This window comes from Octopus bimaculoides, chromosome 4, assembly GCF_001194135.2.
Source record: "Octopus bimaculoides isolate UCB-OBI-ISO-001 chromosome 4, ASM119413v2, whole genome shotgun sequence".
NCBI lineage: Eukaryota > Metazoa > Mollusca > Cephalopoda > Octopoda > Octopodidae > Octopus > Octopus bimaculoides.
The window spans coordinates 16,125,283-16,136,753 of record NC_068984.1 but is presented as its reverse complement, the minus strand read 5'-3'; the positions used below and the strand labels follow the sequence as shown (position 1 = coordinate 16,136,753).

Below are 11,471 nucleotides of genomic sequence, written 5' to 3'. Positions count from 1 at the left end.
ACACACACACACACACACACACATGGCGAACTGGCAGAAAGGTTAGCACGCCAGGTGAAATGCTTAGCGGTATTTCGGCTGTCTTTACATTCTGAGTTCAAATTCCGCCGAGGTCGACTTTACCTTTTATCCTTTCGGGGTCGATTGTGACAAGATTTGAATCCAAGTATTCAGAAATAGTGGCAGTTATATTGCACAGGGCCAGCAATTTCAGGAGAGGGGATAAGTCAATTACATCAATCCCAATACTTAACTGGTACTTACTTTATTGACCCCAAAACGAAGAAAGGCAAAATCAACCCCAGCGATATTTGAACTCAGAACATAAAATCGGAAGAAATGCTGCCCAGCCTTTTGTCCAGCATGGTAAAGATTCTGCCAGATCTCCACCATAAAATTGTGGCCATTATATTACCAATATAATTGTATAATATCTCATTTTTATCAAATATATTTTGGTGTGTAAACCTTGCCAAGACCTCAGTAATATTATATGTATTGTATTACATATATGAATGTATGGAATATGTTTATTGAGATGGGAGTTGGGGTTAAGTGATAAATCACAACAGATGACTATTTAGTTCTGAATGTACACAAAACAATGCCACCACAGCAAAATTAAGTATTAAACAGAACTTTCTTATTGAATACTATGTTCTTACAATGAAGATATTCACCGATTCAAGACTAGTTATATAATAAGACTTGTTGTGACAATAAAAAATATACAAGGCTGTTAAAAGAAATAGAATTTAGACACAAAAACGTAGATTAATCTTCTTGACTTCAAGAAAAGGAAGCACACCTTGATTTACTACGTATGTTATATAATGCTGAGAACATGTTGTAACAGTGAAAAATATATATACAATGCTGTTCAAAGAGACAGAATTTAGACAGAAAACATAGATTAATATTCTTGACTTCAAGGAAAGGAAGTAGAATGTGATTTGCTATGTGTATTTTATATAAAGCTGGAAATAGGTTGGCCATCTTGTCTTAAGAATTGTCTGCACACCATGCTGTCTGGGGTTAAAGTATCACCACATTTTTTCTGGCAACCACAAAGCACTAAAACAGTTTTTGTTTAGTTTCTTTGTTATTTGATTGATAGTCGCAACAGTCGATTGGTAAGAATTAAATTCCTTACCATTCTCTTGTGCTACTAAGTTCAGACTAACCAATGACAGTGAGAAATTAAGTGGGTATTAACCAAACTTAATGCAAATAAAGTATTTTTGTCTCCTCAAAACACTATATCTACCTCCAAAACGCCTTGTAAAGTTACCTGCATTGCAATATTCTTTTTACAATAAGCTGTCAGAAACGTTAGCATGCTGGACGAAATGCTTAGCAGCATTTCGTATGTCTTTACATTCTGAGTTCAAATTCCACCGAGGTCAACTTTGCCTTTCATCCTTTTGAGGTCAATAAATTAAGTACCAGTTGCATACTGGGTCGCTCTAATTGACTGGCCCCCTCCCCCAAAATTTGGGGCCTTGTGCCTAGAGTAAAAAAGAAAAGAATATTTTTTCTACAATAAGTGCAAGACCTAAAATTTTGGGGGATGGGGGCCAGTAGATTAGATCAACCCCAGTATATGACTGCTACTTATTTTATCAACACTGAAAGGATGGAAAGCAAAGTCAACCTTGACAGAATTTGAACTTAGAATATGCAGACAGACAGAATGCCACTAAGCATTTTACCTAGACCTGATAACGACTCTGCCAGCTCTCTGCCTTACCTGAATTGTAATATCAAAGAGTAATGGCCACAGAGAAGATATTCCCCTTGCCTTTATAAAAATACTTACCATCGAAATACACCTCACATTCTTATGTAATAACACACCTTTTCATTCCCCACTGATCCACTGTTTATATAACCCCTTATATTCACCTTCTTGTACCTTGAGAGTATGTTTTGGCATCCCATCATTACCATCTTTATCTCCCTTCCAGCTACTCTCACTAACCCGCATATAATGCAAAGCTATGTCTCTTCTCTATTGCAAGACACCTGTAACACAAGTAATTTTTATTAGTTAAATTCACACCTTTAAAAATTCTTGATAACATTTTAACCATTTAAAAAGGGACCTGTAATTTCTACAAGATATAAATATTTTAACAATTAGAAAGTAAAATTCAAACACAGTATAGCGGTAAGAACAATAGAGAAAGATTGGGTATTTACCCTTTCAAGACAAGAAAAAGTTGACAGCAGGCAGTTGTACCTGCACCTCAAAGATATCTGCTGAGTGCTCTACCATTAAGCTAAACATTCCCTGACAACAATCACCCCCAATTTTACTGCTAAATAATAGCTTTTTTGAATGTGGGAACATTTTATAAACAAACTTTGGAAGCATCCTATGTGTTGGTGTTTTACAGACAAGAAAATAAATTTCAAACATAGTATAGCTGTGAGAACAGCAGAGAAAGATTGGATTATTTACCTTCATAAGGTGTAAATACGTTGGCAAAATATAGGTGTAGGAGTGGCTGTGTGGTAAATAGCTTGCTTACGAACCAGGTTCAGTCCCACTGTGTGGCACCTTGGGCAAGTGTTTTCTACTATAGCCTCGGGCCGACCAAAGCCTTGTGAGTGGATTTGGTAGACGGAAACTGAAAGAAGCCTGTCATATATATATGTATATATATGTGTGTGTATATGTTTGTATGTCTGTGTTTGTCCCCCCAACATCACTTGACAACCGACGCTGGTGTATTTACGTCCCCATAAAAGAGGCCGATAGAATAAGTACTAGGCTTACAAAGAATTAGTCCTGAGATCAACTTACTCGACTAAAGGCGGTGCTCCAGCATGGCCACAGTCACATGACTGAAACAAGTAAAAGAGTAAAAAAGAGTAAATATTTTCTATCAACAAGTAAAAGTCTAAGAGTTGTAAATATATGAAAGAAAGTTGTTCTCTCATCAGTTTACCAAAGATAAACCTTGTTGTGCTGAGACTCTTCTACAGACAGAAAGGTTAAAGTAATATATAATTATTATGAAGACTAACAAATTTTTATCAATGAAAATTACTACTGCAGAGAAAAGAGAAAAAGGTAATTTGTGTTCTTGTCAAGAAAGACAAGGAAGACAACTCTGAAATACCCATTGATTTAAAACTGAATGGAAGCATACAGGAAGGTTTTAATGCTAATGATCTGTTTTTTCATCATGGATGCAACTTTTGAGTGATTAAGATTGTGGTGAGTGGCGGAAACACTACATTACCTATGTTAGTTTTCACTTAACTATGTCTTTTTTTAATGTTCAAGCCAATCATATTGGAATGTTGGTAACGTCTCTGTTTTGCATTTTTCCAATGTTGTGAGCTTGAAGAATTGTAGAGATCTCCCCTCAAGAAACTATTGGTTGCCTTGTTTATTCACAAATAAAGTTTATGTATGTGTATGTGTGTATATACATATATATATGATGATGACGATGGTGACAGATTCTCTCGTCATGAACAACAAATGAAAGTTCAATGAAATAAAACAGTAATCATGTTCTATGGACATACATGTGTCTCTTGAGGCCTGCTGATGCCATGCAAACATTTTGACAAATGGAACAAGTTGAGGACTCAGTCTTGTGAATTATTTACTACATGTTTTCTTGAGTGAAGAGCAATACCTGCTTTGCTTTACAATGGCAGGTAAGGCTTTCATTTAGAGGAGCAGCATTTTGCCAGCATGCCTTCATGCTTGCATGAAATTGGTCCTGATATTGGAGTCAACTTTGCTCAAATCCTTGAACCAAAGAGAAGCAGGACTGGGGCCAGGTCCTGCATTCTGGTGCTTTGTTTTCCCAAAATGAAAAGGGAATGTTACATCACTTCAGACTGTCTTTTATATTTATGTCTAATATTTTATTGTTTATAAAGAAGATAATCTATGGATTAATTTTTATTATTATTTCAACCATGTTTAGGTTACTTATTCCTATGAGCCAGTCCAAGGAGGATTCAACAGCGGAGCAGTCAGAGAGTCACCTTCTGCTTTTATGCATCAGTTTCACACACCAGGTACATATTATTATCAAAGGTACGAATATTTAACAACTTTTTGTCTTAATGATAATAATAATAACATTAAATAATAATAATAATAATAATGATAATAATAATAATAATAATAATAATAATAATAATAATAATAATAATAATAATAATAATAATAATAATAATAATAATAATAACATTGAAAAATACCTTAGGAATGAGAACCCAGGTTCGAAATTTCCCCAAGACACCTGAAGAAGGCTGGAGGCTGTATCAGCCGAAACGTTGTGTTAACAACAAACAAGATGAGGACAAATATCCGTCAAATGTAAATAATGTAAATAATGTAAATAACTTTTTGTCTTGTTTTAAAAACTAACTCTTGTTAAAGAAACTAGATTTTAGAGATATCATGTCTAAAATATCTTGATGAATTCCTCTGCAGTATCATTCTGTTGGAATTATGTTGTCATCCAAGACACCAGTACTGTGAATTTCAAGATCTAAGTCTTCAGTGATAACTCTTTGGTAATAAACAAAATACTAATCAAACAATGCAGTTACCTTGAGCCTCAAATTCCAGATGTCATGATTTTATAGGTAGTCATCACTTGTTCATTTGATTGCAAACAGATCATTTGAAGATGACGAGAGGATTGTGTTCTCATCAAAATCAAACTGATAAACACTCTTCTGTGTTACTTCTGTTGCCAGCCATCACCTACTCTTACTTGTGTCTCATTGCTCACCCTTCATTCTGTTCACCATTGTTATTGCCACTCACTCCTCTACCAACACCACCTTCAAATATCTCTTCCTTTGCTCATCATACTTACCCATCATGCTCTTGCCCCTTCTTCCCTCTTTCCCATTTTGGTCCTTCTGATGTCTTATTCTCTGTCTGTCTCTCTCTCCCTCACCTCTCTCTCTCTCTCTCTCTCTCTCTCTCTCTCTCTTTCTCTCTCTCTCTCTCTCTCTCTCTCTCTTCCTCTCTCCTATCCTCCTTCTCAGTCATTTCAACAAATGTACACACACTCATCTGCTGAGTACTCTTTACTCTTACACTACTATCTCCATCTCAACTACCAGTTACTGCCCTTTCTGTGGTCTCTCTCTCTCTCTCTCTCTCTCTCTCTCTCTCTCCCCCTCTCTCTCTCTCTCCCCCTCCCCCCTCTCTCATCCTCAATCTATATGCCTCGGGTCTCTTACTGAATACTCCTGTGCTGATGGCAATGAGAAATGCACCCATTGAACTCTGTAAAGTGGTCAGCAATAAGAAAGGGTATTCAGCTGTAGATACCAAGCCAAATGACATGTATGGACACCAGTCTTTAGGGAGCAATAGCTCCCAATATGAAATGCTTTGGCACGGTGATGTCCCCTGCCAGCCTAAGCTACCATAGAAAGCAGACATCTAACAATGATGATGATGGCAAATTGGTTCCATATCATTTACTTTTCAAGAGAAATCTTACATTTTCGGGGTGCATCAGATACTCCAAGTTGTGACACAGTAATTTCTGCATCAATTACAGTATCTTTTATCTTTTATTATTTACTTGTTTAACCATTGAACTGTAGCCATGCTGGAGCACTGCCCTGAAGAGTTTAGTCAAACAAATCAACCCCAGTATTTATCTTTTAAAGTCTGGTATCTGTTCTATTAGTCTCTTTTGTTATTGAACAACTAAGTTATAGGGATGTAAACAAACCATCACTGCCTGACAACTGTGTTATCATCCATGTAACTTTGCAATTTGGCAAAATAATAACTGGGATTGATCTGTTCAGCTACAACTCTTCGATGTAGTGCCCCAGTATGGCCACAGTCCAATGACTGAAACAAGGAAAGGATAAAATATCTGTGCTTCTTTGAACTGAAATTCAATTATTTCACCAAGATTTATTTTTGTATATTTAGTTTCTTGATATTTGCTTTGATAAAATTACAGCAACTGAAAATTAAATTTCCACCACTGACAGTTCATTTTATTGAAAAAGTAACCAAAATATTCAAAATTTTCTTTTCAGTTTTCCAATTAAGAAAATAGGTGTTATTCAAGTCACAACTCAAACACAGGTAAAATAAATAAATTCTTTGAATGTTAAACACTCTTTTGCAAAACCAAATAACAAAAAAAACATATTGTTCTTATTTCTTCAAAACATTCAAAATTCTGAGTAACAAAAGCATTTCCTTCTCTCTCTTAGTTCCAACCATTTGATAACATTTCTAAAGTAAATAAGAATAAAAGCCATAAAGGGTTGTATTTTTATATTTTTTATTGAAATTTTTAATGAAAATTTCTAATGAAAACATTTTCAAAATACAATCTACATTTACAAACTACATATGATGACAAAAGAGGCAGAACTCAATATCATTGGAACTAGAGGACTGTATGTATTGAAAGACACAATTATGGAGACTCACATAGAGAACTTTGATTTTCTGTTACCAACACTTCTTCAGTTTCATACGAGGTGGTATGAAAAAGTTCTTGGACTAGTTCTGTAGCATGCCAACAGATGGCAGCACAGAGTTGCATACTCAGTGAAAGTTAGCAGTGACCTTCATGAAGCGGTGTGTTGAGTGACATCATTGTTTACTTTGCAAGTTGTGAAATTTGTGTTTTTCTGATCACATGTATGCTGTAGTCTGCAATTTTGTCATGGACAGGAACAAAAAGCCAACGTGAAATTTTGCATTAAACTTGGGAAGTCTGCTACAGAGACATTGAGCATCCTTCAGCAAGCTTACAGTGATGAGGCAGTGGGTCGTACACAATGTTTCGAGAAGCACAAGTGCTTCAAAAGCAGAATATCCCTGGAAGACCTGCCATGAGTGCCACCCCAGAAATGTGGTATTGTGCATCAAGAATCTATCCCCCAGGGCCAGGCCATCAATCGAGAGTTCTACTGCAAAGTTTTGAAGCATTTGAATGGGGACATTCAGTGAAAACAACTGGATCTGTGGAGCACAAAGAATTGGATTCTTCACGATGGTGATGCACCCTGTCACCAAGCTCTCCTCACTTGTGAGTTCCTCACCGAAAGCAACATGGTATTGCTTCTGCACCGGCCATATTCGCCAGATTTAGCACCTGCAGACTTCCATCTCTTCCCAAGATGAAAATGCAACTCAAAAGGTCACCGTTTTAACACCGTTGTTGAGATTCCGAGGGAATCGTGGAAAGTCCTCGACTCACTTACAGAAAACGACTTCCAAGCCAGATTCCAAAAGTGGTGGGAATGCTGGGACTGGTGTATTGCTGCACAGTTCGGATGGTGCTTTTTACATGCCACCAGCATGGGGAGCCAGTCAGGCACCACTCCATTTTCTTATTGATATATACTAATATATACTTTTGTTATTTACACCACCTGTCCTCGTCTGTTGTTATTATTTGTATATTCTCCCATATATATATATATATATATATATATATATATATATACATACTCATGTACTGTTCTTGTGTTCACCAACTGAAATCTCACACTATTATCCATATTATGAAAGGCGGTGAGCTGGCAGAAATGTTAGCACGCCGGGCGAAATGCTTAGCAGTATTTTGTCTGCCGCTACGTTCTGAGTTCAAATTCCGCCGAGGTTGACTTAGCCTTTCATCCTTTCAGGGTCGATAAATTAAGTACCAGTTACGCACTTGGGTCGATGTAATCGACTTAATCCCTTTGTCTGACCTTGTTTGTCCCCTTTATGTTTAGCCCCTTGCGGGCAATAAAGAAAGGTTAGCACGCCAGGTGAAATGCTTAGCAGTATTTTGTCTGTCTTTACGTTCTGAATTCAAATTCCTTCGAGATCGACTCTGCCTTTCATCCTTTCGGAGTTGATAAATTAAGTACCAGTTGACTACTGGGTCGATCTAATCAACTGGCCGCCTCCCCCAAAATTTAAGGCCTTGTGCCTAAAGTAGAAAAGAATATTTCTATGAGGGCAGCAAGCTGGCAGAAACGTTAGCACGCTGGGTGAAATGCTTAGTGGTATTTTGTCTGTCTACATTCTGAGTTCAAATTCCACCAAGGTCGACTTTGCCTTTCATCCTTTCAAGGTCGATAAATTAAGTACCAGTTGCATACTGAGATCGATCTAATTGACTGGCCCTTCCCCCAAAAAATCGTGCCTTGTGCCTAGAGTAGAAAAAATTATTCATATTATGAGTCAAAATTTAAATTTAAATATGAATGCTTTAGTGTGGATGGTTTCACATGGCTTGATATTAAATAGATTAAAGAGTTAAACTGTAGCATTTCATTTAAACACAACTCATTTTTCTTCAGGTCCAAGAAGTATCAGTAAACATCGGGGACATCAGACCAGACCCAATAGTCATTAATTTGAATGACATTGTATGTTGGGTGTTTAAAGTCCCCAAATTATATGATCTACAGGAAGTTGATTTTTTAAAAAGAGTCATATCATCCGAAACAAAAGATGAGGAACTTGTCAAACGGTACAGCATCATTTTTCATATTTTTTTATCATTGGTCTCTCTATTTACTGAATGTCTAAGTTCACCATACTGAGTTGTATCCCTTGAGTATGTTACATTCCTTTATGGACAGAAATATTATGGCTTAGGATTGGATCCCATTGAACGGCTTTTTGACTCAGCGTCTTCTGTTGTAGTTTCAAGTTGACCAATACCTTGTGAATAATGTTTGGTAGGCAGAACCTGTACGAGAAGCCTCTAATGTGTGTGTGTGTGTGTGTGTGTGCATTTGGAGGGTGTTTGTGTCTCCTTGCCTTGACAATAACTGTAAACAAGTGCCACTGTTACACAAGTGATGTTGTGCATTTCCAGTCTTCCAGAGAAACATGTCTGACCATGGGAAAAAAATACTTTGCTTGGAAACAAACGAGGGTTGGTGACAGGAAGCGCATCTGGCCATAGAAAATCTACCTCAACAAATTCCATATATCCCATGCAAGCATAGAAGTGTAAATGTTAAAACCAGGGCAATTTATAACCAATTTTTCACATGACTCTCACATTTTAAAAAGATAAACATTTTAAAACTCACTGTACATTGATTTATTATACCATATAGACTTTTTATTTTTGTGAACTGTTAAACTTATCTACACTGTCTTTTTTTTTAGGCGTTGCATAGCAAAAGTTCTTGAAAAGTCTGGCCTGTTTCATTTCACCTCCAAATCTTTCTTAAAACAAAAGGTAAAAATTTCAAAGACAATGATTCTTCTTGAGTTTATTTAATTATATCCTCTGAACTACATTGTGTGTGTGTGTGTGTGTGTGTGTGTGTGTGTGCATTTGGAGGGTGTTTGTGTCTCCTTGCCTGGACAATAGTTGTAAGCAAGTGTCACTGTTACACAAGTGATGTTGTGCATTTCCAATCTTCCAGAGAAACATGTCTGACCATGGTAAACTATATCCTCTGAACTACATTGAACTTATATGATGTTATGGCAACATGAAGTTATTTTTTGACTATTTTACCAATGAAGAACGTTTGGTGCAAGATAGACCTGAGTGGGTAGCTGTGATTACTTTTATTTATTACAGTAGATTTGAAAAAGGTGGCTACCTGGCAGAATTTTTGTGTCAAACAAAATGCTGTTCTGTATTTTTTCCTGGCTCTTTCCATTCTGAGTTCAAATTCTACCCAGGTCAGCTTTGCCGTTCATCCTTCCAGGGTCAATAGGGTACCATGTTTGATGGCATGAAAGATGCCCGGGGCATATTAGACACACCCTGATTTCAGCTGTAGCATATTCAAGAAAAAAAGCTTTTAATGTATTAAATTTCGTGGGAGGCCCAACTTCACACACAAAACTGGGTATAATTTTTTAGGCATTTAAAAAAGCCAAAAAGTGCATCTTATCATCATCATCATCATCATCATCGTTTAACGTCCGCTTTCCATGCTAACATGGGTTGGATGATTTGACTGAGGACTGGTGAACCAGAAGGCTACACCAGGCTCCAATCTGATTTGGCAGAGTTTCTACGGCTGGATGCCATTCCTAACGCCAACCACTCCGAGAGTGTAGTCAACCACTCCGAGAGTGGCATCTTATATGCCATTAAAAATGGTACCAGGCAGGTACTGGGATCAATGGTCTTGACTAACTCCCTTTCTTTCAAAATTGTTGGTATTGTTCCAAATTCAGAAACCATTATAGAAGGCTTATAAACCTACACAGAATTTAGCCCCAAGTTATGCATTGATATCTTTACAGACATTCTTCACACATACAGCCTAGGTACATTGTACTAGTCGTGCATTGCTTCAATGAAGAAAGTTGTCAAATACATCCACAGATAGGGATAGGATACCTAGTCTCTCTTAGCAGATACACAACAGCTACCCATATTAAGGAAATTGTCATGCACTAACTCTATTAACTATGGCCCTTTAAAGTCACTACAAATGCTTGACCTCACAATCTCTAGGGATCTCTCGTGTCAATGTCACATACATAATATTGCCAACACTACATCTCAAAAACTAGTCTGGAAAATTGTTCAGCTCTGGTTATATCCTGACTGTTACAAAGTTCTGGTGCAAGCTAAGTTAGAGCACTGCTCACATATATTTCTTTATTGTCCACAGGGGGCTAAACACAGTGGGGACAAACAGAGGGATTAAGTCGATTACATCTACCCCAGTGTGTAACTGATACTTATTTAATCAACCCTGAAAGGATGAAAGGCAAAGTCGACTTTGGCAGAATTTGAACTCAGAATGTAACGGCAGACGAAATACCACTAAGCATTTCGCCTGGCATGCTAACGATTCCACCAGCTCACCGCCTTACTGCTCACATATATGGAATGGTACTGCTATCACATATACAAACATTGTAATCTATATGCTGGTATCATGTAAAAAGATGGATAATCGTGTGGGCTTTTACTGACAACTAGAAGTGGAGAATATATTTTACATTGAAATTCCTCAGAATTCTCCTTAATAGCAATGACTTGCATATTTTTTCTTAATATATTCTGGCAGATTTGAATGTGAATATGGTAATTACTGTAGTGTTTCATCTCCATTATGACAAAAATGTATTCATAAATGTATTCGAGTCATTAGCACAAGGGATTAGTGACTGTTCTACAAGCCTGATACCCTATCCATATGGTTATTTCTTATCTAGAACCACATCATTTGAGAAAAATGTTATACAATAAATCAAAATTCAAGAATGTTTGAATCTCTCACCTAAACCATTCTCTTTCTCTTGGTGCTATTCATTACTTGAAATTTTTTACAATGAATCTCATTTATAAACTTTTATTCTAAAGCTCTTATCAGACTCATAATTCTAAAGATAATATATTTTTTTCCCTTCGCTTCTAAACTTTCTACTTCTTCCAATAACTCATGAGTTTATTCACTGTAAAATGAAAATATATACATGCATATATATATATACATATATATATATATATATA

General features: G+C 36.6%; 1 protein-coding gene across 1 annotated transcript in view; it reads left to right on the top strand.

The window, feature by feature from the left end:
- The window catches only part of LOC106882604 (uncharacterized), a 137,282-nt gene that overhangs the window by 21,282 nt on the left and 104,529 nt on the right, over positions 1-11,471 (top strand). The window contains exons 12-15 of the mRNA XM_052966906.1: positions 3,954-4,066; positions 6,055-6,103; positions 8,326-8,498; positions 9,149-9,221. Of these exons, the coding sequence (XP_052822866.1) occupies positions 3,954-4,066; positions 6,055-6,103; positions 8,326-8,498; positions 9,149-9,221 (408 nt within the window). The remainder of the gene's footprint in view (positions 1-3,953; positions 4,067-6,054; positions 6,104-8,325; positions 8,499-9,148; positions 9,222-11,471) is intronic.